This window comes from Mrakia frigida, assembly GCF_051309035.1.
Source record: "Mrakia frigida strain ATCC 22029 unplaced genomic scaffold BDY24scaffold_12, whole genome shotgun sequence".
NCBI classification, from domain to species: Eukaryota; Fungi; Basidiomycota; class Tremellomycetes; order Cystofilobasidiales; family Mrakiaceae; genus Mrakia; species Mrakia frigida.
Window position 1 is genome coordinate 498,374 of NW_027481269.1, and position 26,938 is coordinate 525,311.

Below are 26,938 nucleotides of genomic sequence, written 5' to 3' on the forward strand. Positions count from 1 at the left end.
GCTCATTTCGCAGAGAAAGAAAAGCTCAACGTGAGAGAGAGAACGAGAGATAGCAGAATTACGATCTTGAGAAAGCCAAACTGAAATTACACAAAGAACTCTTGATGAACGAGCTCGCCCAACCTCCTTCCTTCGAGCTTGGAGCTCAGAACCCTCAACACCCACCTACCCTCTCTCGTTCTCCTTCCTCCCAAGGGTTCAAATCTTCCCGGGATGATCACCTTCACCCCGCTCTCCTCTTCGTCTCGGATTGCTTCCACTTCTACGGCTGCTACCCCTCCTCTAGCGTACTTGATCGAGCTCGACGACATCAAGATCCTCGTCGACTGTGGGAGTCCTGATCTCAGGAAGGCTCTCGAAGGGAACGATGAGGAAGGGGAGTACGAGAAGATGCTCAGAGAGTGAGTGTATGCGCTTGTTTTCTTTTGGGGTCGAAAAGGGAGGCAGAGCGCACGGGAAGAAGGGAAGGAAGGAGAGAGCTCACAAGAAGGAAGGGAACGAAGGAGGAGGAAGCTCAACTCGCCGTTCTCTTTCTGCTTCCGAGCTCTTTATATACACCTTCAACATTGTTCGCTTCTACAGACTCCCAGACTGACTCTCCTCCTCCTTCTTTCGTTTACAGACACGCCCCTACCATCTCCCTCCTCCTTCTCACTCACTCGTCTCTCCCTCACTTGGGCTACTACCCCTTCGCTCGTTCCAACCTCAACCTCACTTGTCCCGTCTACGCTACAGTTCCCGTAGCTTCCATGGGGAGAGTCTCCTGCATCGAGGAAGTTCAGGAGTGGAGATCCGAGATGGATGGAGCCGCTTGGGAGGAGGAGATCGTCGAAGAAGACGAGGGAGACGTCGATGCTGAGGCAACCGAGCTGGTGGATGGAAAAGTCGTTCCTGGCGCTGGAATCCCTGTTGATGGAGCGAAGAAGGGACTGAAGGCTGTAGGAGGAGCAGTCGGTGGAGGGAAGAAGAAGACGAGACGAACGAAATGGGTCGCGACGGGGGAGGAGGTCGTCGAAGCGTTCGAGGCCATCACGAGGGTCAAGTTTGAGAGTCCTACGAGGTTGATGGGTGAGTTTGGCTTCTTTTGCTGGGCTATAGAGTCGGAGGGGATTCGGGAGAGGGTCTGGAGTTGGTGATGCGAGAAGTAGAGCGGGAGGAAATGAGCTCCAAGGGTAAGAGAGGAGAGAGGGCTGAAGCTGACCTCGCTTTCTCCTTCCTTCCTTTCTTCTTTCGCCATCTCTTCCTCACCCACTCTCCCTCGGCACCTTCACATCGACCGGCCACAGGCTCCCTCTCCTCCTTAACCATCACCGCCTTCTCCTCTGGACACACCCTCGGAGGAACCATCTGGAAGATCCGTTCGCCTTCCTCTGGAACCGTCCTCCACGCCGTCGGGATGAACCACACCAAGGAACGACATCTCGACGGGACTGCCCTCTTGAAGGAGAAGGGAGAAGGTGTGCATGAAGGTCTGGGGAGGCCGGATCTGTTGATTACGGATACGGATCGGGTGGGCTGGAAGAACGTGAAGAGGAGGGAGAGGGACGGAGCGTTGCTTGGTGAGTCGAGCTTTTTGGCAGGGAGATCGACGTTCGAGAGGTTAGGAGACGGGTAGATGGAGAGTAGGGAGGAGAATGTAGAGGTTGGACGAGTTTGGGCGCCGACTATCGAAGAAGATAGGCAAAAGCTCAAAGTCCTCGCTCTCCGTCGCGTCGAGAATCCGAACCTGACTCTTCACGCTTTCTCCTTTCAACAGATCTCATCACCAAAACCCTCACCTCCCAATCCTCCCTCCTCTTTCCCGTTGACCCTTCCACCCGTCTCATCGAACTCCTCATCCTCCTCGATCAGCACTGGTCCTATTCGATGATCCAATCCCAACGTCAAGGTCGCAACTGGATCTACCCGCTCTGCCTCGTCTCGAAAACAGGGAAGCAGATGATTGACTTTGCGAGGAGTTTGATGGAGTGGATGGGTGGAGGAGTGGCGAGTGGGGAAGCTGCTGGAGATGGAGGGGTGGGGAGGAACAACGGAAGGAACGGAGGAGGGGAGACGAGAGGTCATCCGTTGGAGTTCCGGTGAGTCGCCTAGCGGTCGAGCTTCCTTCGCTTCTTCCCCGAGACACAACTGACTCCTTCTCGTCTTCTTCCCTATGTTGGTTTCTAGACATCTCCGATTCTACGACTCGGTCGAAGCTCTCACCGCCACCTACCCAGCCTCCCGACCCAAACTCGTCCTCGCCATCCCTCCCTCCATGTCCCACGGTCCTTCCCGCTCCCTCTTCACCCAGTACGCGACCAGTCCGCAGACGCTCGTCGTCTTGACCTCGAGAGGAGTTCCGGGGACGCTCGCAGGGGATATGTTTGAGAAGTGGAACGAGAGGCAGGAGAGGGGAGGGAAGGCTGGGGAGGGAGGAGTCGGGAAACCGATTGAGATGAAGGATTTGTTGGAGTTGCAGGTGAGTTTGACGCGTTCTTTCCCTCCCTTCTGTAGCTTTTCTTCGATGCTTCATGCGAATAAGGTCAGGAAGCTGACCTTGTTTGTCCTTCGTTTCCTCGTCGCGTCCCTTTCTTGTCCCCGTTCCTTCTCTCGTCAGATCAACCTCAAAGTCCCTCTCTCAGGCCAAGAACTCGCCGACCACCTCGAAGCCAAACGTCTTCTCGCCGAAAAGGACCTCGCGCAAAAGACCGCTCGAGTCCGAACCCGCAAACTCCTCGAAGCCGACGAAGTCGACTCGGACGATTCAGACGACTCGGACGCTTCGGACGACGACAGAGGAGGAGGAGGGATGGACGTCGACGGCGAAGACGGAGAGGCCGTGTCTGCACCTCGTCGTGGTGGTGGAGGTGGAGCGGGTGCTGGGATCGACGGGGGAGGATGGGAGGAAGGAGGAGGACAGAAGGTCTCGTTCGACATCTACGTCAAAGGGCAAACGACTCGAGCTACGACGTTCTTCAAGAGTGCGACGGGGCAGGCTCCGAGGTTCAGGATGTTCCCTGTTGGGGTGGAGAAGAGGGGGAGGAAGGTCGATGCGTACGGGGAGACGATTGATGTGGGCGTTTGGTTGAGGAAGGGGAAGGAGATTGAGGAGGAAGGGGAGAGCGAGGTGGTGAAGGCCGCGAAGAGGAGGAAGATTGAGGAAGAGAAGAAGGCGGTGAGTGCTCTCGGATCGAGTTTGTTGAGTTGGGTTCTTTGGGTGGAAGACGAGATGAAGGCGGAGCAGAGGGGGAGAGAGAAACTCGCACTGACCGCGTCGCGTCTCCTTTTTTGATGCGAACAGGAGGAACCTCCCGAGCCACCTTCCAAGTTCATCGTTGAGAACCATTCGGTTCAGCTTCGATGTGGGCTGTACTACACCGATATGGAAGGTCTCAACGATGGCCGAGCTATCAAGACGATCATTCCTCAGGTCAACCCTCGTCGACTCGTGAGTTCCCCTCCTTCCCTCTTCCTCGTCTCTGTTACGGCAATCACAGTCGCTCGACGTCTTCCTTTTCCCCTCGCTGACCATGTTCATCTCTTCGATCTACTTCCTCGTCGACGACAGATCCTCGTCCAGGGACCGTCAGCTTCGACCGACGAACTCATCTCGACCTTCAAGGCGATCCCTTCGATGACGACCGAGATCTTCGCTCCTGATAAAGGAGAGGCTCTTCAGATTGGAGAGAATCTGCACTCGTATCCGTTGAGTTTGGGAGACGGGCTGATGGCTGGGCTGAAGTTTTCGAAGGTGCGTCTCGTTCCGTCTTGTTTCTCTTTCTCTTCCTCTCTCCCTCCTCGACTCTTTTTCTCGTTTCGCGTCGAGATCCCATACTGACGCTTCGAATCATCCTTCTTTGCTCTTCTGTCCCTCCAGTTCGAAGATTACGAAGTCGCTCAAATCACCGGACGCTACACCTTCCCGTCCAACTCCACCATCCCTATTCTCGAACTCGCTTCTTCCACCCAACTTCAACAGCAACCCTCCCCTACCTCCTCTCTCTCCCAAGCTTCTTCCCTCCTCAACTCCCTCCTCATCACCCTCCCTCCCCTCCCCTCCTCGCTCTTCATCGGAGACCTCAAGCTCACCGCCCTCAAATCGCGTCTGCAGAAGATCGGAATCGGAGCAGAGTTCGCTGGAGAGGGAGTGCTGGTGTGTGGAGTTGCGGAGGAGCTGGAAGGAGAGGATGGAGCCGGGGAGGTGGTCGCGGTGAAGAAGATGGAGGGCGGCAGGATCGAGGTTCAGGGTGGGACGGGAGAGATTTACTACCGTGTGAGGAAGGAGGTTTATGGACTGCATGCGATGGTGGAGGGGTAGATCTTAAAGTCGTTATCTGTTTCGAGTTGGATGCTATTTGTTGGTCTGCTCGAATTCATGTTCAGAGGTCGGGTCAGGACAGAGACAGACAAACGAGGTCGGGAGGCGAGATGTTCAACGAGTCGAGTCGACGCATTCGTTTCTTCTCGCCTCGTCTTTCCCCTGCATCATCCACAAAGGCTCCGACAGAGAGAGTAGAAGGGTATACGTTAATTACATCGTGGTCTACAGTAAAGATCAAAGGAGGAGTATAGAGGAAGGAGGCTGCTCCTTGAAAAATGAACTGAGAGCGGTCGTCCGATTCTCGGTGAAGCTCAAGCCCGTTATACCTTCTCCTGCTTGAGTTCCGCATTTGGTTCGAAGTCGCTGTATCCGAACAACGCATCCATCCGCTCCAGTGTCAACCCTTTGAGCTCTGGAAAAGGACAGCGGACGAGGTGAGGGTCAGAGGACGACGGGATGAAGATCGAGAATGGTGAGAAGAGAGACAGTAGAAGGATGTGTGAGAAGACGAACCAGGAATGAAGAACCAGGCAAAAAGAACCGCGAGGACGCAGAATGATCCGAACACTGAAAAGAGACGCATCGAGTTCGAGAGAATCGGGGTCAGCTTCCGCGCAAGAAAGAGACGAACCACGACGGCGTACTCACAAAAGAACATCCCTGCTCCTAGTGTTGCAGCCATCGGAGGTGTCGATCGAGCGATAATAAACTGGAACAGCCATTCTGAGAAGAGGGTAGGGGAATGAAGAGGAGGAGCTCAGCGTCAACAGCAAGAACCAAGTCTCGTAGCGAAGAGGTCGAGACTCACGACACATGGCGGTGTAGCAGGCACAGAAACCTCTGATCTTGAGAGGGTAGATCTCCGAGCATATGATCCAAGCGAGTCCGTTCCACGAAGCGGCGAACGCCATTCCGAAGATGAAAATTGCAGCAACGGCTGCTTGACCTCCTTTGACGACCGAGGAGGGAAGAGCGCCGGCAGCGTAGGATTTAGGGTGAGCGGCTTGGATCTGGAGAAGGCGGAAGAGAGGGAGAAGCGAATCAGCGGGCGAGCAACGAGAACGAAGAGTCGCTGAAGAAGTAGGCTCGTAACCAGCGGCTCGTGTGCGGCAGCCAGCCAACGAGACGAGCGGCGGGTATGAGCCTACTGAAGAAGCAGAGCATAATTGACTCACGTATCCTCCCTGAAAGAAGAGCAGATAAGGAAGAAGGGTATCAGCACGGCATAAGATGACAGTCGTGAGAAACGAACGTACGAGGTAGAACATGCAAAGAGCGCAGACGACCCCTCCGACGAGAAGAGGGGGGCGCCGACCGACGTTGTCGACAAGGAATCCGAGGAAGATGACGGAAGCAACGGCTACGGAAATGAAAGTGATGTCGGAGAGGTGTAGTCAGCGACTTGAAGCGAAGGAGGCGTGCGGGAGGAAGGGAGCAGCGAGAGCAGCTCGAAAGAGGACTTCGGCACACCTTTGAGCGCTCCGTAAATTCCAGTGTAGAGGGATCCATCGGCAGCTGAGAGTCCGATGGCACTGAAGATGGTGGATTCGGCAAAGTAGCTATGAACGTTGGAGGAGCGAAGGAGAAGAAAGGTCAGGTCCGCGTCGTCGCCGCTGTTACGAAACCAAGAAGACACCTACTTGATGGCATTGGTTCCAACCTGAAGAAAGAATTCGAAGGGAAGCATGATCAGCCTGGGTTTGGAGAAAGTAGGCGCGCTCGATCGAGCAAAAGATGACAACCGCGACGACGCGTCAAAAAGCGTTTTGTTTTGAGGAACCCACCATGTTCTGGAACATCATCATTCCGAAACCCAGAGCCATTCGGTTCCTGATTCCCTTGGCTGTGATGTAGCGCCAAATCCCGTACCAGTAAGACTTAAACCATGCCCACTTCCCGTCCCGCTCTTCCTCTCCTCGCAACAGGGAAACGTCCTCGATTTGGGACTCGATGGCTGCGACCTCCTCGAGGATGTAGGGGTGGTCAGCGGGTAGGTTTCGAAGGAAAGTGAGGGAAGACAGAGCTGCGTCTGTTCGACCTTGCTTGAGAAGGAACCGAGGAGTTTCACGGATGAAGAACTGGAAAACAAGGAAAGGTCAGAGTCGCTCTTTCGAGGAGTAGATAGTCGTACGCACGAGAGAAACGAAGAGCATGCCCGAGGGAATGAGCTGGACAGCCATCGGAATCCTCCAGGTCTTTCGAGCAGTGACGTCTTGATGTTCTGTGAGTGGGAGAGGGGAACAAGGAGGGCGATGAGCTCGATCTGCGACGAGCAGCTCTCGAGGGATCCGTTCGACTCACGCTTCAACCCGTAGTTGATCCAGAATCCAACTACTGCACCGACCTGGTACGCGATCTCGTCTATTCGTCCAAAGGGGAAGAAAGGAAGGTTTAGCCGGTCGGAGTCAAACGCGAACGTGTTTGAGCGCAACTCACAAAAACCGACGAGTTGACCTCGAATGGCGGGAGGAGAAACCTCAGCGATAAAAACTGGAGCAGCAGCAGTGATGGTTCCGACCCCAAGCCCAACGAGTACGCGCCCAGCGTAGATCAGGGCGATATCAGTCGATGCCACGGTCTGCAGTATCGCTCCGACGCTGCCCGAAGAGAAACCGTCTCGAATTCAGCCCTTGATTGATGCACACTACAGAAGGACTGATCTGCATCTTACATGAAGACCATAGTAGCAACCTGAAAAGACGAGAGGAGTCAGTTCTAAAGCTAGAAGCTGAGGCGATGAGAGAAGAGCTCGAGCTCGCTCGAGCTGGGGCAACAGAGACTCCGAGACTCACCTGCAAAGCGATCTTTCGCCCAAACCTCTCCATCAACGGGAACCCAAACATCGCCCCAAAGAAAGCGCCAGCCTGAAAGACTGCGATGATGTTGGCAGAAGTAGCTGCTTTTTGTGAAGCAGGAAGACCCGTCAGACCGAAGTCGTCCTGGAATCCAACCAAAGTGATGGTCGAGCCAATGTAACTCGAGTCGTATCCGAACAAGCAGGCTCCCCAAGCGACAGTGACGGCAGTGAGGTAGACTGTCGGAGGGCAGGAAGTCGAAAGTTGTACAGCGGAAGGATAGTCGTGGAGGGGGGAAGGAGAGTCGAGTTCAGCCCTCGAGCTCACCTCTTTCCTGCCTTCCGAAAGCTCTTCAGGACGTACCTCTGACGTTGTAAATCTCCTTGGGAGTGTTAGCTGATTCAACTTTACTGAAGAACATCTACAGAGGAGCAAAAAAGGGTAAAGAGGAAAAGAGAAGGGAGAAGAAGAGCGAGTCAGAAAGCGGCCGAAAATGAGCTTTGACTTTGGAAGCGACCTGTCTCTTCAACAAGAACAGAGGACTCACTGGAAGCTGAGATGAGAAGGTGCGAGCCTGACTGGCCGCTTTTGAAGGGGTGGGGAGAGGAAGAGAAGCGGAGAAGGAGGCGAGGACGAGAATGTAGTTGAAGGGAGGGAAGGAGGAGGAGACTCTGAGCTCGATTTTCGAATCCTCCCTCCGTTTTTATCTCCGACGTCCGACCCTCGCATGATCGTACCTTCTTGGGCGAAGGTACGATGTAAAGATAGACGCGCAGGTACGACCGATCCCAAACCGCTTCAAATCTCACGAAGAAAACAACAGCCGACTGACACAGAAAGGAAGGAGGAAAGCAGGCCTGAGCACTTCGAACTCTCGAGTAAGGGACGCGTCGATCCTCCAGAAGGGGCGAAGTTTTGATCGCTGCGAGCTGAACGCAGAGAATGAGCGGGAGCGGTATTACTCTTGCGACGCAGACGTGGCCCAAAATTGAGGCAAGGAAGAAAACCTCGAGGTCCGAAAGCTTGACGCGCTCCTCTGCTTTCTTCCTCGACCGATCCTCCCGCTTCTTGATCTGAAGTCGCCAGAAGTAGGGTCAGAAATCACCCTCAAGCAGCTACGACGAAGACTCACCGGGTGAAGCACGACCTCCTGATCATCGTCTTCTCGTCGAAAGAAAGCTGAAGCGGCGGTGAGTCGGGAGACGGTTTGCTGCAGAAGGGAGAGAAGGAGAGAAGAACGGTCAGCCTCCACGAGAGTGAGTTCAGACAGCGAAGAAAACTCACGAGCAGATGGTACAGATGCAGGAACGACCTTGCTCGTCTAGAAGCGGTCGAACTCGTCTCTGCGCGACGCGACGCGCACGAACGGGGAGAAACGTAAGGATCGATCCCTTTGAACTAGGAAAAAGGCCAAAACGGAAAAATTCCCACTCACCTATCTGTTCGACCTTTCGATAGAACCTCGAGCGACCTTGTCATCCAACAAATCGTGACCTCGTCTCACGGGCGCGTCGACGGAAGTTGATCTCGAGGAAGAAGCGACGGAACATCCTTCTTCGTTGAGACGAGGATTTTTGAAGGAGCCTAGGATGTAGGACCGATCGTGGGAGGGCTTACCTTATCAAGAAGTGGCAAGGAAACAGGAGAGCCGGCCAGCTGGGAGGAGGAGGGTCGACGGTCGACTTTTCGTAGTGGGTTGAGATCGAAAGTTCTCGAATGCAGCGACGCAGAGAGTGAAGAAGGATTTGAGAGCGAGACGCTGGAGATTCCGTCTTTTAAGGTTTTCATGGTTAGGAGGGAAACAGCAAAGACGGAAGGGTCGAAGGTTGAGCTTCGTTCGTTCCCTTCCTCTCCCAAACGATCACCATGGAATCCCTCGCATCCGTACGTTCGTTCACTCTGTTTATCTCACCATCATAATGACCTATCTCTTCTTCTCATCATAGGTCAAGCTCGAGCCTTTCCTTCTCATCGCAAAGGGCAGCAAAGGAGCTCTCACTGCGAAGACGATTCAGGATGCCATCTCAGCAGTCAGTCCGCTCCTTCTTCTCGTCCTCCGTGTCTATATATCGCGAGAACCTGACTCTGTCTCCTTCTTCTATGATCTCAGCCTGGTGTCTTTGTCTTCTCCGAGTTGCTCGCTCTTCCTAGGGTTCAAGAGGTTCGCCTTCCCTTCTCCTCCACCTCCACCTCGACTCTCCCTCCTTCCATCGAGCTCACGAACTGACTTTCTGCTCCTTCTTCGTATCTCATCAGCTCTCGAGCAACCCCCAGCATGCACCTACTCTTCGCCTTCTCGAACTCTTCGCTTATGGGACTTGGTCGCAGTACCAGGGTTCGTTCCTTCGTCTCCTCCTTCCCTTCGTCGAGCTCACCCTTCCCTCCTTCCCCTCTCCTCTCCTCTCGTCGAGCTGACATCTCGGTCCCTTCTTTCTTCTCGTCTCTTATTGCTACAGCCAACCCATCTGCCTTCCCTCCCCTAACACCCCATCAAATCACCAAACTCAAACATCTCACTCTCGTCTCTCTGGCAAAGTCGAATCGAGTGAGTCTCTCTCCTCCTCCTCCTTCTTCATCTCTCCTTCCACTACGCCTTCGGTCCACCCTTGCCCCCTTTACCACTCTCTCGCTCACCGCTGGATCTTAGTATCACGGTCGCTGACTCATCGCGTTATTCGCTTCTTTGATACTCTTCTTCCAGACCCTTCCCTACTCCCAACTCCTCTCCTCCCTCTCCCTCAGCACCGTCCGAGCACTGGAAGACTTCCTGATCGAAGGGATGTACCACAGTCTCATCAAGGGGAAGATGGATCAGCAACGAAGAGTGTTCCTCGTTGACGAGTGCATCGGGCGAGATGTAGATCCTAACGAGCTCGCCATCCTCAGGTCGGCTTTGGAGACTTGGTGAGTCTCGCTCCCGTCTCCTCTCCTCGTCTCGTAGCAACGCTTTCACCTGTTTTGACTCCACACTCGACTCCAACCCGACCTTCTTTACTGCGTTCTGACTCGTATCTCTTCATCCTTACCTTCGAACGCTCGCAGGGCCCAAACCCAAACCGATCTCATCACCCAACTCTCGTACAACATCTCTGCCGCGACCAAACAATCCACCGAACAGCAATCCCAACTCCTCCTCTACCAGATGGAACGAGACGCTGCCATCGTCGACGCCAACTCCAAGTCGTCCTCATCTAGCAACAACGTCTCGGGCTGGGGAGGAGGAGGAGGTCTTCGATCGAGTGGGAGTGACGATTGGGACATGGCCGGAGGAGGATTCGGCAGTGGATTTTCGACCGGAGGTGGGAAAGCAGTTGGTGGAGGAACTGGAGGGGGAAAGGGGAAGAAGTGGGTACATCCTCTCCTTTTCCACCCGCGTCGTTCGAGAGGATGCGAACGAATCGTGCGAGGTCGCGGTCGAACTGACCTGTCCTTCGCTCCCTCTTCTTCTTACGTTCGAATCAGGCCTCTCATGGCGAGTCACGGATCTCCAGCTCACGCTCGTAAGAAGAACAAGAACTAGAATTAGAGCTGTTATCAACGTAGTCGTTTCTCTCACTGCCGTTTCTTTTCATCTCGTTGCTCTCTCGACTTTTCGTCCTTACTTGCTTAGCTCTCGCTCTTCCCTTTGTAGTCCTCCTGCTTCTTTCTTTTTACGATCAACCCACGATGTTCCTGATGCTCTCTTGCGAATCTTGAAGAAAGAGAGAGAGTGAGCTGGCGGTCGAAGTCGAGGTCGTCGCGTCTTCCTCTTTCCTTTCCTGCCACATCTTCGTTTCGAATGAAAGGATTATCTTTTGCAGAGACACTAAGAAATACAAAACGACGAGCCTGAGAAACAACGGGGGTGGGAAGGAGAAGGGCGTGGATGTACGTGAAAATGAGAAGAAGCAAAGCAAAGCAGAAAGGACGTTCAGAAACAGCTGAACCGAAACCTCGAACCCAAGAAAGAAGAACGAGATGCTAGTCTAATGAACGACGACGCCTTTCCTCTCGTTCCAAGCGGCCTCCTCTCCCTTGGCAGCGGCAGCCCAGTAGCCGTCGGGAGATCCAGCTGTGGGAAGGGGAAGAGAGAAGGGGAGGGAAGCGAGAAGTCAGCGACGCGTTGGTTGGGAGACGAGCCCGAGGCCGGAAGGAGTCGAGACAATGGGACGAGAGATGTATAGGGTCGTTGAGAAGATATTGACCCCTTTAGAAGAGAGATTGAAGGATGGTGAAAGAGGCTTACGGAAGGAGTAGTCGATGATGGATTGAGGAACCATCTCCATCGAGTAACCTCCGTTAGGGTCCAATGGGACGTTGTAGCGCCCTGCAGCATTAATGGAGACGGGGTACTTGAAGTGTTCGTGCAAGTGGTCCTAGAAGAAACAGTACAGACTCAAAAACGGGTCAGAAAACGATGAAACAGGACGAAAACGACGCGACGACGCGGTACTCACGACGAACTCGAGCACGTTTCGGTCGTGGGATCCCGAGACCGCGATGTAATCCTAATGGAGTTAAATAAATATGAGGGTAGAAGTCAGCTTTGAAGTCGGAAAGGGTACAGGAAAGAAAAGAGAGGACGAACGATGAGCGAAAGGTGAATCACGTATTCGCAGAGTCCGACTCCTCCAGCGTGAGGGCAGACGGGGATACCGAACTTGGCGGACATGAGGAGAACGGAGAGGACCTGTAAACCAAAGCGGACGATGATGGAAGGTTAGCAAAAGAGTTCTATAGTAGAGGGAGCGACGAAGAGGAGAGAGCAGTCTCACCTCGTTAACTCCGGCCAATCGACACGAATCGATCTGAACGACATCGATAGCCTCGGCCTGAAGGAGCTGCTTGAAGATCATTCGGTTGTGGCTGTGGTCGTTCCAAAAGAGGGAGAGAACTGGGCTTCGAGTCAGGTCGGGGGAAGAAGAGAAGAGCAGAGAAGGGAGGGACGAACGCGTGCTCTCCGGTAGCGACTCCAATCCCGTAGGGCTTCAGTCCCTTTCGGATCTGAGCGTGACCGGAAATGTCATCGGGAGCAGTGGGCTCCTCGATGAACCTGTTTTGAAGAGAGAAGGAGGGGAGACGATCAGCTTCGAGAGAGGAACTAGGAACGAGAACGAGACCGAAAGCTGGAAACTCACCAAGGGTTGAGAGGCTTGAGCTTCTTGACGTACTCGACAGCCTGTGCGACGTCCCAGACCTCTGTATGATCCAAAATCAAAAGCTGGATGAGTTTCGGAGCTTCTCGACCACAAGGAGGGGAAAGGTCGAAACGGGGAAGAACGAACGGTTGGCGTCGACCATCAAAACACATCCGGCGGGTCCAGCGTTCTTGTTGGCGATGGTCTTCTCCTCGATCTTCTCTCGGCCAGCAGGAAGGTTCGCTGAAAAGAGAGATGGGTGAGAAGGTCAGCTTCGATCCTCTTTGAGAGAGATGAGAAGAGGGAAACGACTTACCAGGGTCGTCGATGATGGATCGAATGATACCTCCTCGTCGAAGGTCGTCCTCGAGGTTAGCCCCAACCTTCAGCTCTGTACGAGAGGAAACGAATGAAACGGTCAGAGAGGTCGAGAATGAGGGGAAAAAACAGACGCGACTCACTGAAGTGGTTGAATCCCTGAGCAAGAGACTCCTTTGTCAGACGAGCGACCTTCTCGTCATCGTATCCGAGCCATCCGACGGAGGTGGTGTAACTGCAAGGTTCAAACGAAATCAAGCTCAGCTCGAGAAAGTCGGAAGACGCGTCGGGAAGCAAACTCACGCAGGGTAACCAGTCTGAATAACGCTCTTCTCTCGCTCAGCCTTTCCAGCCTCCTTCTCCTTCAAGAGAGCGAGAGCCTCGGCGGGAGTGATGGCGTCGGTGATGTATCGGAAGCAGGTGGAGTCGACGAATTGTTCCTGAGAAGGCAAGAGGAGGTTAGCGAAGGGGAGGGCTGAAGAGGAGGAAGGAGGAGACGTGAACGAACAGGAGTAAAGTCGACGATGAGCTGCGTAGAGGTGTGAGAACGAGGTCAGTCTATGTCTAAGGAGTGTATAAAAGGCAGGAGACTCACCTTCCACAAAGGCTTCTTCTCCTGTCGAGCATACAGGTCCCAGAGGGCGTTAGAGACAGCTCCCGTCGCGATGGAAATGACTCCCTTCGAACATCAACAAGCAAGAACCGAGTTAGCTACAAGCTCAAGAATCAACATGAACAGAAGATGCTCACCTTCTCAGGTCCGATCCATCTCAGCTGAGGATCAGAGACCAAGAAGTCCCACGTCTTGCCCATCGACTTGAACAGATCGGCGAGCTTCTTTCCCTTGAGTCGCTCAGCGATGAGGTTGATGGCAGCGCAGACGATCTCGTTTCCTCGACCGATGGTGAAGGTCATTCCTTGTCCGGTGAGGTTCTTGTCCTCGGTGTGGAGGATGATGAAGGCTTGGGAGCTGGGAAAGAAAGAGAGAGGTGGACGACGAAGTTCAGCCCGCGTCCTTGCGCCTGGATTTCGTTTTTTCTTCGAGGAGGACTTTTCGAGAGGTAGGGGGATAGGAAGAGATACTCACTAGTCGCACTCCGTGTTCATAGCTGGACAAAGGGAATAAAAAGAAAAGCGAGGTCAGCGAAAAGGGAAAGCGGGTCGGTCGGCTGAGGTTCCGGTTGATCGTTCTTGATTTTTCTGCCCTGCCCTCGCTCTGCACTCCTAGGAGCTCTGAGCAGGTTTTCCCACCGCTACTCTGGACTTCCCACTACTACTCAACTCGGTTCCCTCGAGCTCAAATGCGGGAGGGGACTCGTGTGCCAGCCAGCTCGAAAGAGGAAAGGAGGAAGGAGAAGTCGAGCTCGACGCTCTGACGGGCTTCTCCATCTTAAGAGAGTAGAGAGAAAGACTTACCATCAGTTCCAGCGGCTTCAGCGTTGGTAGGGAATCGAATGTCGTGGATGGTGAAATCGGTGATGGTGAGGTCTGCAGAATAGAATCGTTGGGGAGACAGCGAGGAGGGAGCGAGGGAGGGAGGAGAGACAGGTCAGCTCGAGCTCGAGATCTGTCGCGTCCTTGGTCTCTGTTGAAGCTAAGAATCACTCACCAGACATGGTGAGAAGGAGAAGAGAGGGAAGAAGGGAGGGAGAAGGGTTGGGGTTGTTGTAGTTGAAGAGCAAAGGGAGAGATCCATTTTCCTTTTCCTTTTCCAGCGGCTGGGAATGGCTCATTACGGATTCCATGGAGCTCAGTGAATCCAAACGCTTCTCTCTCCGTTTCGTCTCGTCTCGAAACTGACTCGCCCTCCGTTCCCCAGGCGATTCACCTCCCCCGACACCCCCCCTGTGGCTTACCCGGAAGGGTTCCAAGGGAATGATATCCCTATTGATGCACAGGCGGTGCTTGAGGTGGTGAGGATGAGGTTGTCGGGTGAGTTTTAGGACGCGTTCCTCTTTTTCTTTTTCTTTTTCTTTCGCTTTCGTTTCTCTTTCTTCCGCTTTGGCTGACTCTAATCCCTTCTTTGATTCGCCCGACCAGGTGCCGAAGAAGCCGACGATGGATAAACTCAACCCAAACCACCCAGTCTTTCGTCTTTTGCCTCCGCCTGGTTCAACTTCACGACCTCGTTCACGACCCCTCTCCCCTTCCCTTCTCGTTCTCCACCAAACTCACACACGTAGAACTTACACACGGACTCGTCTGCTCTACAACTCCCTATTTCCATCTCTACGCTACCCACCTCTTTGCTTTCCCCTCGCTGTTTGTCCTCGTTTGCATGTTAATTCGCTTGCCTTGCTTTGATTTGCTTGTTGTTTTGTCCTTTCATCCCCTCCCACTTGCCGCCCATTCGTTTTTCGCTCTTCTATCTATTTATCCGAAGCTAGATGCTTTTCTCGTTGGCTAGACCGACCTTTCAATCTTCGTCGTGGTGGAAAGAGAGAAGAGGGAGACGCGTCGAAATCGGAGAGAGAGAGACATCGGATCAGGACGAGCAAGCTAGGAACGAACGTGTAAGGTAAGAGGGTAAGACCTAAGAGTATAGAAGTGTGAAAGTAATGGTAAGAAGAGAGATTGAGAACGAACGCGCTTTTTGAGGTGATTGGTCACTGATTGCCTCGAGCGAAGGACGACGCGTTTCGAAGAGTTTGAGGAGGACTCATGGACGGTTTGATTGATGGTGCTGCTCCATTTGAGGAAGTCGAAGGCGGAGAGACTGTCAGGATCAAACCGGAAGATAGCGAAGAGAAACAAGAAAAGGAGAGGTTGAAAGAGACGGGCATCAAATCAGGTCGTGAACTCGAAAGCACTGGCACACAGCCACATAGAACGAGAGAATGGATCGTAGATTAGGATCAAAGAGCTAGGATATGCGAAGGCAGAAAATGGGAGAAGGAAGGAAGCCAAGTCTGACTACTGAGAATCGGTCGCGTCGTCTCGAGAAGCGAGTTTGAGTTCGGGGAGTCCAATCTGGAACGAAAGAGAGAGGAACGAGTCAGGTCCGGAAAGCTTCGAGCCACGAAGAAACGGGGATGGTGAAATTGAGGCAGTGGTGAGAAATTTGACGGTCTGAGGCGAGCTCTCTTTCTTCTTCGTTTCGTCCGAGCTCGCGAGCTCCTGAATCTCCTTCCTTCTTTTGACCTCCAACGCTCAACATCCTCTTATAGATCCCTTCTCGGCTCGACAATCCTGCTCCTACCCGCCCTTTCCTCTTCCTGCTGCTCCTTCCTCAGCCTCGCAAAAAAACCTATGAGCTTCCCTCAACGATTCTCTGCTCCTTCGAGCTCATCCTTCCCTTCCTCCTCCTCCTCCCCTCCTCCTACGCCGGACGAGGCCATTCGTTCAACAGATTCAGACGCGGCTCTCTCTCGATTGTAAGTCTCAGCTCACGTTTTACTCTCACTTTCTGTAGAGCTGACGACTCTCGTCTTGTTCTCGCTTTCTCAGATCTGCCGTCTCTGCCTCCTACCTCTCTGATCCCTTCGCGAGCTTGTTCATTCGAGGTCGACCCCCTCGAGAATCCTACCGTCGCCCTCCTCTCATCAACATCGGTACTCACGCTAGGACCCTTGGAGTGGATGAGCTAGTCAAGAAGTTTCTGAGAGGGCCAGGGAAGGAAGGAGGGCAGATTGTGAGCTTGGGAGCTGGGAGTGATACGAGGTTTTGGAGGTTGATGGTGAGTCTGGACTCTCTCCTCCGTCGTCTCTCTTCTTCTGCGAAGGGCTGGAGCTTTCTTAGGAGAGCATGGTGTTCATTAGGTTGTACCTTGGCCTCGGTGGTACGGTAAACAGTCAGATCCAGAGCTCAAGGACTCGGTGAAGAAGTACGTTGAGCTCGACTTTGACGAGATCACCTCGAGGAAGGCAGCCTTCATCAAGAAGTCGAAGGTGCTCTCTGACGTCCTTGGACCCTCTGTCACGATAGGTGAGTTCTTTGTATCTACCTCGAGCTCGCACGCTTTCTCTGATCGTCTCCGACCTCGCTCCTTCGCACAGAGAAATCCGGAACCCAACTTCGATCTCCCATCTACTCCCTCCTCCCTCAAGACCTTCGCAATCCCCTCCCTGCCGACCTCATCGAGCCTTCCTTGCCAACTCTCTGGATAGCAGAGTGTCTCCTCGTCTACCTGGACCCAGAAATCAGCGAAGGTCTCGTCAAATGGTTCGAGGAGAAGTGCGACGCCTGGGTCGGAGGAATCGTCTACGAGATGACCGGGCTGAAGTGAGTTCGAGCGATCTCTTCCCTAGATCTAAGCTCTCTCCTGAACTCAACTCAACTCTCTACGATCTCCAGTGACTCCTTCGGCAAAGTCTTGATCTCGAATTTGAGCGTACGTCGTCCTGTTTCCTTCTCTCTCTTCGACGCGTCTCGTTTCCTGACCGATCCTTTCCTTCTTCCTTTCTCTCAGTCGCGTCAAATATCTCTCCCATCAGCTTCCCTCTACCCAGACCTCTCCTCTCAGCCCCTCCGCTTCTCCAGGAACGGCTATTCGTCCGGCTCAGGCGTCTCGAATATCAACCAGATCCGTTCCGAAACCATCTCGACGGAAGAGAAGGAACGGTGCGTCTCTGAGCTCTATTTTTCTTCCTACGACAAACTGGGAGAGATGAGCCTCTTACTGAACTCTTATCATTTTCCCCTCTTTCTTCGTCGTCTCTCGCCAGAACGTCGAAGCTGGAGATGCTGGACGAGATCGAGGAGATGGAACTGCTCTTCGCTCACTACTTCATCAGCTGGGGTTGGAGGGCTAGCAGAGGCCAAGGAAGCTCTAGCGAGAGTACCGAGGATAGCTGGGGTCTTTAGGCTGATAGATGAGGATTTCTTGACGAGCAGAGTCGGGCAGAAGATGGGGGGAACGCGTGCGACCGACGACGACGAGTCCTCGCTTGGACTCTCTCGCTAGCTCTTCCTCTATCTAAAGAGACTCGACTCAAGCTGATATCCTAGAAGCCTTCCCTTCATTTCACTGCCAGAAAACCAGCGACACAGAGAAATCAACCACAAAAAGCGGCAGCAGCTCGGCGAAATGATCGCCTGAACTCGTTCTCAGCCAGCTCGACCATCTGCTCCCCTCGGGATCGCTAGCATTCTACCTTAGCCGACATGATATAGCTCACGAATATAAGCTCCCATCTGACCTGTTCCTCCACTTTCTTGCTCGGTCCTCTCTCGTTAGCTCGAGATTTCTTTCTTTCCCGACCAACCCTCGTCTTTCGATCTTCCTTCCTTCTTCGACTCGCAACCACAACAACCTCACCTCAAGATGGTTCTTCTTCTCCACTTCCTCGGTCTACTCGCCCTTCAACAAGGTTCCAGAGCCGCTCCCACCGTCAACTCTACAGAGAGCGCCGTCTTCCTCAACTCGAGCTCGACTGCCTCGACGACTCCGTCTTCCTTCTCTTCCTACGTCGTTTCGAGCAGTGAGTCCTTCCTTCCTTTCGTTCTCATCTAGAACAGATCGTATACTCACTCTTTTCCTTGCCTCTTTTCCGGCAGCTACATCCCTCGCCTCCTCCCTCACGGTCGAACCCATCTCTGCGATCTCAACTCCAACCTCAACCATCGAACCTTCGATTTCCTCCACCTCCACCTCGAGCGTCGCTCCTGCTCCCGAGCAGACCAATCTCGTCACCTCTCCCTTCGTAGGACCTACTCCTGAGACTAGAGGAGAAGGAGCTTGGGCTGATGCGGTTAGAAAGGTGAGTTTTCAGGAGGAGGAGGAAGTGCGGCCGTTCGAATCGGCTTCCCTCGAGCTCATCGTTTGTTGTTGTTTTTCCTTCCTGTTTCCTTCCTCTTTCAGGCCAAAGCTCTCATCTCAACCTGGACCATTGAGCAGAAGGCCAACGTCACTACTGGAGTCGGGTGGACGAACGGGTAAGATTTCTTTCGTTCTCATCGCGAGATGGTTCGTTCGAAGATCGTTGGGCGATCTGGATCGTCTCGTTCTTCCCTCTTTCCTTTCGTGTAACAGACGATGTGTCGGGAACATCGCCTCTCAGCCCGAGATAGGATTTCCTAACGGACTTTGTTTGCAGGATTCGCCCCTGTGAGTTTGGTCGATCTAGCTGGAGGTTTCACGACCTGACGCGTTCTTCACCTTTGCTTTGTTCAGAGGAATTCGATTCGGTGAGCTACCTTTGCTTTCGCTCGAACGCTTATTCTGAAAGATTGGCTGACTCTGGGCTCGGTTCAATAGCCGATTTCGCTTCCTCTTTCGTGCGTTCGCTCTCTCTCGAAAACCACGACGCGTCTTCGAGACTGATCCTTGCCCTCATTTTGCTCTTACCCAGCCCGCTGGAATCAACGCTGCTTCAACTTTCGATAGAGAGCTCATTCGAGCTCGTGGACTTGCTATGGGTCAGGAATTTAGAGGGAAGGGAATCAATATCGCTCTTGGTTCGTTCTGCTTTCTTTCTCTTCTTCCTCAGAGCCCTGACCCTCCTTACCTTCTTTCTTATCTTCACAGGTCCAATGACTAACATGGGTCGAGTCTCTGAAGGAGGAAGGAACTGGGAAGGCTTCGGTGGAGAGTCAGTCGAGTTTTCTTTCTTTTCCCGTTTCCTCCTTCGACCGCGTCCTGACCGTCCTCTCTTTTTTCTTCGAACAGTCCCTACCTCTCCGGAGAAGCCACCTACGAGACCATCATTGGAATGCAAACTCCTAAACTCGGTACCCAAGCTTGCGTCAAGCACTAGTGAGTTGAGACCCCAGCGACGACGCGTCGAATCTTCTTCCGTTGACCGTCCTTTCCCTTTCTTGCAGCATCGCAAACGAGCAAGAACGAAACCGAACGACCTCCAGCAGCAACATCAATGATCGTACGATGCACGAGATCTACCTCCACCCGTTCCTTCGTAGCGTCCAGGCAGAAGTCGCATCGTGTTGGTCCTTCGTTTCCTTCTGGCTTCGACTTTGTCTTCGCTCGATCTGACTCCATTCTTTCGCTCATTCTATCACCTCGCAGTCATGTGTTCTTACAACCTCATCAACAACACCTACGCATGCGAGAACCCCCTGCTGCAGAATCAGATCTTGAAGCAGGAGCTAGGATTCCAGGGCGCTATTCTTTCTGATTGGGCCGCCCAAATGAGCGGGGTTCCTTCGATTCTGGGTGGACTGGATATGTCGATGCCTGGAGATATCACGTGAGTCCATTTGTTTATTGGTTCGATGTTTTTGTTTGAAGAAGGGAGAGAGGGAGGGAGGGAGCCGAGCTGACTCGTCGCTTTTTCCTCCGTCTCGACAGCTTCAACTCCGTGCGTCTTCCTCCTCTTCGATACACACCGACACTTGAACTGACAGCGAACGACTTTTTTTTTCTCCCAGGGAACGACCTACATGGGCAAGAACTTGACCGATTCAGTGATGAACGGAACGGTCCCGGAATCTCGTCTCGACGTGCGTCTCCTTATCTCCTCCTTCGTTGCTTTCGTTGCTGACCTTTAACCTTTCTGTCTTCTTACAGGATATGGCCACCCGTATTCTCGCCGGATGGTACCTCTTGGAGCAGGATCAGGACGACTTCCCTCGTGAGCTTCGTTCTTCTTCCCGTTCCGATCCCGCCATGCAGCGCTGACTCTTCTCTCTCCCCACCGCTAGTCGTCAACTTCGACTCATGGGACTTCGATAACCCAGAGACGAACCTCCGAGTGGACGTTCAGGACGATCATCACAAGTTCGTCTTCGATCGACCGCGTCTTTCTTGCCGTTGCGTTTCGAGCTCACCTCCTCTCCTCCTCCTTCCTTTCGTCTTCTCAGGATCATTCGTCACATGGGAGCTGCGTCGACCGTCCTTCTCAAGAACGTCAACGGAGTTCTTCCCCTCAAGGCTGGAATTCGAAGCATAGCAGTTATCGGAGAGGATGCTGGACCAGTAAGTCAAAAAACAAATCTCTCTCGCTCTCTCTCGTTTCTCTTCCCCGTTCGACTCATTGACACCTTCTTTCCCTCAGTCTCGCAAAGGTCCCAACGGATACCCTGATCACGGAGGGCTCGATGGAGCGCTGGCTTCAGGTTGGGGCTCTGGAACTGCTGATGTGAGTTCGTTCTTTAAAAACTCGACGCGTCGAACTCGACTCTCGACTGACGAGATCCTTTCCCCCTCCTCCTTCCCAGTTCCCTTACCTCATCTCTCCCCTCGAGGCGATTCAAGCAAAGGCTCGAGAGAATCGCACTACCGTCGGCTGGCACCTCGATAACTTCGACATCGCTGGCGCCAACTCTACCGCTTTGCGACGCGACGCCGTCCTCGTCTTCGTCGCCTCGGATTCTGGAGAAGGGTACATAACTGTCGACGGTAACGAAGGAGACAGGAAGAACCTGACTGCTTGGAAGAACGGAGGTGAGCACCCTAAAACTTCATCGTTTTTTGAAACGACGACGCTGACCTTTCGCTCTTCAGATACCCTCGTCCAATCCGTCGCTGCTAAGAACAAGAACGTCATTGTTATTGTCCACAGTGTCGGTCCTATCACTCTCGAGCCCTGGATCGATCATCCAAACGTTACCGCTGTGCTTTGGGCTGGTGAGTCCCTCGCCTTCCTCGTCGCATCGCGATCTCTCTGCTTTCGCTGACTTCGTTCCTTACTCCTTCCCAGGTCTTCCTGGAAGCGAGAGCGGAAACTCCCTCGTCGACGTCCTTTGGGGAGACTACAATCCGTCAGGAGTGAGCTTACAACCTTGTCGTCGTCTTCTCGATCGACTTTCCTTCGTGGGCTGACGGCTCTTCCTTCTTCTTTCCTCGCTTCCCTTCCTTCATCGCTCCTCACAGCGGCTTCCATACACGATTTCCAAGGACATCTCGGATTACTCTGCTCAGATCCGATTCGATGGGGCAGACGCTCCTCCTCATCCTCAAGTCGGTGCGTCTTGGAAGGTCTTTCTTTGACGCGTCTCGCGGATTTTCGGCTGATTTTTGCTCTGCTCTTCAATCTATAGACTACACCGAGGAGCTCAACATCGGTGAGTAGCTTCCTCGAAGATCCTCTGGCCTGTTTCTGACCCGCTTCTTTTCAGATTACCGACACTTCCTTTCAAATGACATCGAGCCTCGATTCGGTTTCGGATACGGACTCTCTTACACCAACTTCTCGTACACGAACCTCAACATCATCGAGCTGAGCTTGTCCAAGAGGGACAACGAGGAGCTCGAGCTCTATCACTCCGACGGCGAGGGGTCGTTGAAGGGCGCGGTCGGATCTTCTTTGTTCAAATCGTTCGTTTGTCTTGCTCTTTTCTTTTCTTCGTCTTGTTTTCTGATCATCGTTCCTCTTGTTTTTAGTCTTCATGCTGAGAGGTACTCCGTGGAGGTGAGCATCTCGTCAGAATCGTCAAGCTCGACCAATCCTTCCCTCCCTTCGTCTTCGTTTCGCAGTTCGACCTCACGAACACTGGAGACGTCAACGGATGCGACATCCCTCAACTCTATCTTCGCTTCCCCGAGGATGCAGGAGAACCCGTATGTTCTGTTTCCTCCCTCTCGTCCCCTCTCGAACGCGTCTCTGACCTCGTTTCACTCGACAGCCCGCCGTCCTTCGAGGCTTCGAACGAATCAACCTCGACCCAGGAGCCACCGCTCACGTCACGATGCCTCTCTCCCTCTATTCCCTCTCCATCTGGGACGTCGTTCATCAGAAATGGACTCGTCCGGCGGGAGACTTCGGAGTCATCATTGGGCAAAGCGCGTTCGACGTTCAGCTTGAAGGAACGATCTACGCTTAGAAACCTCTCCCTCGTCCTTCCTTTGGACTTGAACACGAACATTCGATCTCGCTCCTTACACCTTACCCCCGCTGTATCTTTTAAGTTCCCTTCGCCTCCCTACGTTCTTGCATCTTACGTTTTGATCTCTCTCCCTCGCTCTCTCTCTTTTCTTTGCGCTGCACAACTCTTCCTCCGGACCATCTCCACCTTTGCTTGCATCTTCCTTTCAATCTTGGAACCGATCTACGACCTCGAACCATGCCTTTCAGTCAGTCCTCGAGCGAACGAGGTGGTCATCAGAGCGTTAAGGAGCGGAAACGAGAACGAAGAAAAGAAGGCAAAAAAATCGAAACCAACGACGCTTCATCACCTCCCCCGTGTGATTTCCCTGTAGGCCTTAGGGTGCTCGTTATGGAGGTGGTTCATCTTGAGCGTGATGAGTCGTTTGGCAAGGACGGGGGAGGGGAACAGAAGAGGCTCGGAGGCGGAGGGGTTGAGGTTGCTGTACAACGAGAGCGAAGAAGGAAATGTCAGGACAAGAAGCCGAGGGCGAGATCGAAAAAACGCGAGGGGGAAGGGAAGATAAAGGGTAGAAGTGCGAACGTACTGGCAAGCCAAACAGATCTTCGATTCTTGGTGAAGATCCGAAGGGAAGATCTTCGACGCCCAGAAGGCTTGGAAGGCGTCCCTGCGATGAAGAAGCAGAGGAGGAGCGCGTGAAGAGAGAGAGAGATGAAGGAGATCAGTTCGGTTATTCGAGACAGCAACTTGGCGGAGACAAAACGAAGAGGGAGGCGACGACGAGGACTCACTTTTCCTCCGAGTCCTCTGGCTGACCCTTCCCGAACCTCGGACCAACCTCGTGGATGCTCGGGATAGGCCTGGGAGGGTTCCTTGCTGTAGACTTAGGGGTCGAGCTCGCTGAAGCCTTGTTGCTGGTGGTCTGTCCGAGGGAGGATTGTTTGGAGGGAGGAGAAGGAAGATAAGAAGTTTTGACGGTAGGTTTTTTGATGAGAGGTTCTTCGGAGGTCGTTACGGCGTGACTGGTGGTAGGGTTCTGGTGATCGTCGGTGGCGATGGAGGAGAGGGGACGTTTCTGACCCAGCGTCGAGGAAGGGAGGAGGGGGTTTGAACGTGCGACGGGAGCTTGAGGTGTTTCGGAGGAAGAAGCTCGAGATGTGGAGGTTGCTTTGGGCTTCGAAGTGGGAGTCAAGCTGAAGGATACCGGACGAGGTGGCGGAGGTGCGGGATACTGCTGAGGTGGTGGTGGAGGTAGTGGAGGTGGAACGACGATGGTTTGATTCGACGCGTCGACTCGTCGCGCTGTTGACGATTTCTGTACGAGAGCAAGGGGAAAGTTGGTGAGCCTCCTGTCTATCGACCAAAGGACGGACGTTATAGATCTATTCAAGAAGCCGATCTCACCAGCTTCTCAAGCTCCTCCTCCAAACTCTTCGTTCTCTCCTCCGCTACCCTCCTCAACCTCCTCTCCTCTCCGAACTCCTTCTCCACCTCTTCCAACCTCACAGCCTTCGTCTCGCTCTCCACCGTCAAAAGCTCTAGCTCGAGACTCCTACTACTCATCGCTCTCAGAGCCTTCTTTTCCATCTCAACGAGGGCCTCCTCCGCGGCGATGGCAGTTCGTCGATGGTTGTTGTTCTCCGTTTCGAGCTGGTCTCGTTCCTCCTTCGCTTGACGATCTTCGTGCTCGAGTTGGGTGTGGGATCTTTGAACGTCGAGGAGTTCCCGGCCTCGCTGTTGAAGCTGTTGACATACCGAGCGATGTTGGTTCTCGAGGTCGTAGTGAGCCTCGGAAATGACTGTTCAAGAAAAGGAGGAGAGATGTCAGAGGATGAGAAAGGACACGAAGCTGGCAGAAGCTGAGCTCACCGACGAAGCGATCCTGCAGAGATGCGACCTTCTCGTTGATCTCTCTCGAGACCCTAGGGAAGAGTGGGAAAGCGAGAGCGAGAGAGAAAACGAACAGAGTCAGCTCGCGTCGTCGGAAGGGGGAGAAAAAGAAGTCGCTCGACCTACTTCTGCCTCCACAACTCCTGCTCGTCCACAGGCGAAGCTGTACGAGTCTTTTTCGAAACCTTTGGCGCAGATGATCCAGAAGCGGAACCTACGAACGGGGAATGCGTGAGCTTCGACGCGCGTTCGAGAGAGGAGGGAAAGGGGAGACGAACTCTTGCTGACTCGGCGTGAGGGAGTCTTCACGAGGACTGAAGGAGCAGTCTGAGGATGAGACGCAGGGAGTGATGGTGTGCTGCTTGACGTTTGAGCCCAGAGAGGGATGACGGCGGGACTGGAGGGAGAGAAGGGAGGAGAAGGGTCGATGAGCTCCAGCTTTTGAACGAGTGGAGAAGACGAGTGCTCTGATGGTACGAACTTGAGGCCGATCTTGCTCATGAGGTGAGCGATAACGTTGTGGTAGGCAGGATCTAGAATGCATTCCTCGAGCCTGGCCGAATCAACAACGGGAACAAGGTCAGACAACGGAGGGAGGGAAGGGACGTTTGAGCTCGCAAGGAACTAGATCCGAAGCTCACTTTCTACCTTCCTTCGTGAACGGATGCTTCAGCAGGTGATAGTTCACGACGGGAGTGTTGTTGTTGAGGTGAGATTTGAAAGCCTGCAGAGAAGGAGAAAAGGAGGGTGAGCTCGAGGCAGGAGGGGAGGGTGAAGGACAGACGAGCTCACGTTGATGAGCTTGGTGCTTCCTTCGTGAGCAGGCTTGCTGAGGAGATGGTTGGCGAGGATGTTCTCTACGATGGAAATCGACTCGTGCGCTGGACCAGACTGGGAAGAGGACATCTCATGGGAGAGATTCGTTCAAAGGGAGGAAGAAGAAGACGTCGACGCTGGAGGTCAAAATCGTCCAAGCTCAACACTCTCTCTTCTCTCTTGAATCTTCTGTTCTTGATCTGTTTCTCTTTCACGGCAAGATTCTTTCGCCCCTCCAGATGAACAGAATCGAGAGCCTTTTTTTCACAATGCTACAGAGCGCAGTGAAACCGTTATCTAGATCGTTCTCTCACAAATCGTGCGAGGACGACGTCCCATTTCCGGTTTCCCAAGGATCATAGATACGGATGACAATTCGTTGCAGCAGCAAGTTCGACTTCCGTAAGGAAACCTTCTTCTTCCCTTTGCTTCGTTTTTTTTTTCGCGTCCCTGAAGGCCGATCGGGATCTGGACTCCTCCTCGACGCGTCGTCTGGGACTCTCTTGTCCGCTGCTCATTCGTGCTTTGCGTGAGAGGGGACGTCTCTCTCCTCTCTCACACATGGCCAGGGAAAGCGATGAAAAATCTAGGCTCTTGGTACTTACGAGGAACAGGGTATGCCGGGAAATGCACGTTGAGCTCAACGCGTTCGAGTCTCTCTCTCTTCCTTCCTTCTACCAGGGCCCTTTTCAATCTTCTTCCGAAGATGAATCAGCTCAAGAACAAACGACTCGTGATAAGAGAGAGAACACATGAGATCATGAATTCGTAAAGATGAGAGTGAAGAAAAAGCGAAACGACCAAAAGAGCGCCAGAGGAAGAAACCGAAGGTATTCCTCAGCAGTAGAAGAGTAGGTAGATGAGAAACGAGAAGGGTAATCTAGTTTCCGAATCCGTAGAGAGTTCGTCCCTGTCGCTTGAGAGCGTAGACGACATCCCTGAAGAAAGAGAAGGAACGAAGGAAGGGAAGGGGAAGTCAGCGGACACATTCAACGAGGGAATGTATATATTGGGGGTAGAATTTCTGCTCACAATGCCGTCACGGTCTTCCTCTTGGAGTGCTCGGTGTAGGTAACAGAGTCTCGGATGACGTCTGGTAGGAAGAGGAAAGGAAAAGGGAAGGTCAGCTTCGAGCTTACATCGACCGACGTCTTCAACACCTCGTCCACCTCAACCAACACCCCCACTCGAACTACAACCACTCCAGGATGAAACTATAGTACTCACTCTCAAGGAAGAGCTTGAGGACACCTCGGGTCTCCTCGTAGATCAGTCCAGAGATTCGCTTGACTCCTCCTCTTCGCGCCAATCGTCGGATCGCGGGCTTGGTGATACCCTGCAAAGATTGAGAGAGAGAAACCAAAGGTCAGTTATCAAGAATGTATACGAGAGAGTAGAGAGTATAGAAGAAGGGTGAGATGGTGGTACGAACCTGGATGTTGTCTCGAAGGATCTTTCTGTGTCGCTTGGCTCCTCCCTTTCCGAGTCCCTTTCCTCCTTTTCCTCGTCCAGACATGTTGTGTAGTAGTAAGTGGGGTGGGGGGTGGTGTGAGGGGAAAGTGTGTAAGTGGTGGTTGGAAGGAAAGGAGAGAGGGAGGAGGGAGGAAGGGGTTTTGACTTTCGAAAAAGGAGGGGAGGAGGAGAAGGGAGGGAGGAGGGAGGGAGCTGCGCTATCAGAAGTAAACATCAAAACAAGGAAAGATCGCGTTGTGTAGACGCGTTGATCAAGAGAATCGCACGTTTTCTGGTCTAGGTCGATAATGTAGGTAAAGAGGATGAGCCTGAGAAAAATCTAAACTAACGTCTGCAGAGGAAGGGCGTAGCGAACGTTTCTAAGGGAGAAGAAGGTAAGAAAGGTGATAAGGGGGCGGGAAGAGGAGATGGGATTGTATAGACGCGTCCAATGACCAGATACGCGTCATTTCTCACCTAGGTGGACATATCGATCTATGAAGATGAACCTGATAAAAAGCTAGCTT

General features: G+C 53.2%; 9 protein-coding genes across 9 annotated transcripts; 5 read left to right on the plus strand and 4 right to left on the minus strand.

Annotated features, from left to right (window-relative positions):
- Positions 1–213: 213 nt before the first annotated feature.
- On the plus strand, positions 214–4,297 carry CFT2 (cleavage polyadenylation factor subunit CFT2; the record flags this gene model as incomplete). Its single annotated transcript, XM_076637371.1, has 10 exons — positions 214–401; positions 623–908; positions 966–1,068; positions 1,287–1,559; positions 1,757–2,078; positions 2,167–2,458; positions 2,597–3,154; positions 3,284–3,427; positions 3,548–3,730; positions 3,857–4,297. The coding sequence occupies 10 exons, from the start codon at positions 214–216 to the stop codon at positions 4,295–4,297; spliced, it is 2,790 nt and encodes a 929-aa protein (XP_076497500.1).
- A 195-nt stretch (positions 4,298–4,492) lies between these two features.
- On the minus strand, positions 4,493–7,755 carry BDY24DRAFT_386607 (sugar porter family MFS transporter). Its single transcript, XM_076640130.1, has 16 exons — positions 7,643–7,755; positions 7,459–7,516; positions 7,093–7,334; positions 6,972–6,991; positions 6,737–6,897; positions 6,602–6,661; positions 6,436–6,521; positions 6,085–6,378; positions 5,941–5,960; positions 5,771–5,859; positions 5,557–5,660; positions 5,476–5,484; positions 5,109–5,310; positions 4,949–5,023; positions 4,814–4,867; positions 4,493–4,712 (listed from the first exon to the last, which is right to left on the minus strand). Exons 2-16 carry the CDS (start codon positions 7,514–7,516, stop codon positions 4,621–4,623), a joined length of 1,566 nt encoding a protein of 521 aa, XP_076497501.1. The 5' UTR covers positions 7,643–7,755; the 3' UTR covers positions 4,493–4,620.
- A 1,120-nt stretch (positions 7,756–8,875) lies between these two features.
- On the plus strand, positions 8,876–10,771 carry BDY24DRAFT_386619 (uncharacterized protein). Its single transcript, XM_076640131.1, has 8 exons — positions 8,876–8,979; positions 9,042–9,125; positions 9,206–9,256; positions 9,352–9,430; positions 9,552–9,640; positions 9,797–9,999; positions 10,138–10,440; positions 10,558–10,771. The coding sequence occupies exons 1-8, from the start codon at positions 8,962–8,964 to the stop codon at positions 10,613–10,615; spliced, it is 885 nt and encodes a 294-aa protein (XP_076497502.1). The 5' UTR covers positions 8,876–8,961; the 3' UTR covers positions 10,616–10,771.
- A 96-nt stretch (positions 10,772–10,867) lies between these two features.
- Positions 10,868–14,256, minus strand: BDY24DRAFT_386621 (enolase C-terminal domain-like protein). The gene is made up of 17 exons (XM_076640132.1): positions 14,140–14,256; positions 13,947–14,018; positions 13,618–13,639; positions 13,281–13,500; positions 13,126–13,209; positions 13,039–13,059; positions 12,834–12,970; positions 12,674–12,765; positions 12,529–12,603; positions 12,360–12,455; positions 12,213–12,273; positions 12,026–12,127; positions 11,850–11,940; positions 11,663–11,764; positions 11,532–11,582; positions 11,321–11,450; positions 10,868–11,146 (listed from the first exon to the last, which is right to left on the minus strand). Exons 1-17 carry the CDS (start codon positions 14,144–14,146, stop codon positions 11,061–11,063), a joined length of 1,449 nt encoding a protein of 482 aa, XP_076497503.1. The 5' UTR covers positions 14,147–14,256; the 3' UTR covers positions 10,868–11,060.
- Positions 14,255–14,596, plus strand: BDY24DRAFT_414545 (uncharacterized protein; the record flags this gene model as incomplete). Its single annotated transcript, XM_076643327.1, has 3 exons — positions 14,255–14,283; positions 14,350–14,462; positions 14,571–14,596. 3 exons carry the CDS (start codon positions 14,255–14,257, stop codon positions 14,594–14,596), a joined length of 168 nt encoding a protein of 55 aa, XP_076497504.1.
- A 1,083-nt stretch (positions 14,597–15,679) lies between these two features.
- On the plus strand, positions 15,680–17,356 carry BDY24DRAFT_386622 (class I SAM-dependent methyltransferase). The gene is made up of 7 exons (XM_076640133.1): positions 15,680–15,904; positions 15,978–16,206; positions 16,322–16,454; positions 16,526–16,751; positions 16,824–16,860; positions 16,939–17,090; positions 17,195–17,356. Exons 1-7 carry the CDS (start codon positions 15,780–15,782, stop codon positions 17,331–17,333), a joined length of 1,041 nt encoding a protein of 346 aa, XP_076497505.1. The 5' UTR covers positions 15,680–15,779; the 3' UTR covers positions 17,334–17,356.
- Positions 17,357–17,793: 437 nt separating this feature from the next.
- Positions 17,794–22,250, plus strand: BDY24DRAFT_414547 (beta-glucosidase; the record flags this gene model as incomplete). Its single annotated transcript, XM_076643328.1, has 26 exons — positions 17,794–17,950; positions 18,027–18,229; positions 18,331–18,404; positions 18,502–18,576; positions 18,643–18,656; positions 18,727–18,746; positions 18,821–18,926; positions 18,997–19,060; positions 19,138–19,224; positions 19,293–19,411; positions 19,495–19,675; positions 19,777–19,786; positions 19,857–19,928; positions 19,996–20,059; positions 20,130–20,205; positions 20,289–20,403; positions 20,483–20,566; positions 20,646–20,871; positions 20,932–21,054; positions 21,128–21,195; positions 21,301–21,391; positions 21,468–21,491; positions 21,546–21,744; positions 21,811–21,838; positions 21,904–21,987; positions 22,053–22,250. 26 exons carry the CDS (start codon positions 17,794–17,796, stop codon positions 22,248–22,250), a joined length of 2,562 nt encoding a protein of 853 aa, XP_076497506.1.
- Positions 22,251–22,520: 270 nt separating this feature from the next.
- Positions 22,521–25,239, minus strand: BDY24DRAFT_440782 (uncharacterized protein). The gene is made up of 10 exons (XM_076644553.1): positions 24,936–25,239; positions 24,785–24,867; positions 24,625–24,696; positions 24,422–24,540; positions 24,270–24,357; positions 24,123–24,175; positions 23,658–24,052; positions 23,045–23,568; positions 22,840–22,920; positions 22,521–22,734 (listed from the first exon to the last, which is right to left on the minus strand). Exons 1-10 carry the CDS (start codon positions 25,047–25,049, stop codon positions 22,599–22,601), a joined length of 1,665 nt encoding a protein of 554 aa, XP_076497507.1. The 5' UTR covers positions 25,050–25,239; the 3' UTR covers positions 22,521–22,598.
- Positions 25,240–25,839: 600 nt separating this feature from the next.
- Positions 25,840–26,559, minus strand: BDY24DRAFT_350564 (histone H4; the record flags this gene model as incomplete). Its single annotated transcript, XM_076637701.1, has 4 exons — positions 26,392–26,559; positions 26,187–26,295; positions 25,992–26,052; positions 25,840–25,897 (listed from the first exon to the last, which is right to left on the minus strand). Exons 1-4 carry the CDS (start codon positions 26,473–26,475, stop codon positions 25,840–25,842), a joined length of 312 nt encoding a protein of 103 aa, XP_076497508.1. The 5' UTR covers positions 26,476–26,559.
- Positions 26,560–26,938: the final 379 nt, after the last annotated feature.

Excerpts from the sequence above, each read along its gene's own strand:
- BDY24DRAFT_386607 (XM_076640130.1), bottom strand. The coding sequence starts at position 7,516 with ATGTTCTTCAGTAAAGTTGAATCAGCTAACACTCCCAAGGAGATTTAC. Across the intron at positions 6,992-7,092 it reads GGCGAAAGATCGCTTTGCAG|GTTGCTACTATGGTCTTCAT; the intron begins GTGAGTCTCGGA and ends TCGTCTTTTCAG. Across the intron at positions 4,713-4,813 it reads TGCCTGGTTCTTCATTCCTG|AGCTCAAAGGGTTGACACTG; the intron begins GTTCGTCTTCTC and ends GTCCTTTTCCAG.
- BDY24DRAFT_386621 (XM_076640132.1), bottom strand. Across the intron at positions 12,971-13,038 it reads TCATCGTCGACTTTACTCCT|GAACAATTCGTCGACTCCAC; the intron begins GTTCGTTCACGT and ends TTGCCTTCTCAG. Across the intron at positions 11,451-11,531 it reads GAAACGTGCTCGAGTTCGTC|GACCACTTGCACGAACACTT; the intron begins GTGAGTACCGCG and ends TGTTTCTTCTAG.
- BDY24DRAFT_386619 (XM_076640131.1), top strand. Across the intron at positions 9,126-9,205 it reads TTCAGGATGCCATCTCAGCA|CCTGGTGTCTTTGTCTTCTC; the intron begins GTCAGTCCGCTC and ends CTATGATCTCAG. Across the intron at positions 9,641-9,796 it reads CTCTGGCAAAGTCGAATCGA|ACCCTTCCCTACTCCCAACT; the intron begins GTGAGTCTCTCT and ends CTCTTCTTCCAG.
- BDY24DRAFT_440782 (XM_076644553.1), bottom strand. The coding sequence starts at position 25,049 with ATGTCCTCTTCCCAGTCTGGTCCAGCGCACGAGTCGATTTCCATCGTA. Across the intron at positions 24,176-24,269 it reads CAGGAGTTGTGGAGGCAGAA|GGTCTCGAGAGAGATCAACG; the intron begins GTAGGTCGAGCG and ends ACTCTTCCCTAG. Across the intron at positions 22,735-22,839 it reads AAGATCTGTTTGGCTTGCCA|CAACCTCAACCCCTCCGCCT; the intron begins GTACGTTCGCAC and ends CTCGTTGTACAG.
- BDY24DRAFT_386622 (XM_076640133.1), top strand. The coding sequence starts at position 15,780 with ATGAGCTTCCCTCAACGATTCTCTGCTCCTTCGAGCTCATCCTTCCCT. Across the intron at positions 15,905-15,977 it reads GACGCGGCTCTCTCTCGATT|ATCTGCCGTCTCTGCCTCCT; the intron begins GTAAGTCTCAGC and ends TCGCTTTCTCAG. Across the intron at positions 16,752-16,823 it reads TACGAGATGACCGGGCTGAA|TGACTCCTTCGGCAAAGTCT; the intron begins GTGAGTTCGAGC and ends TACGATCTCCAG.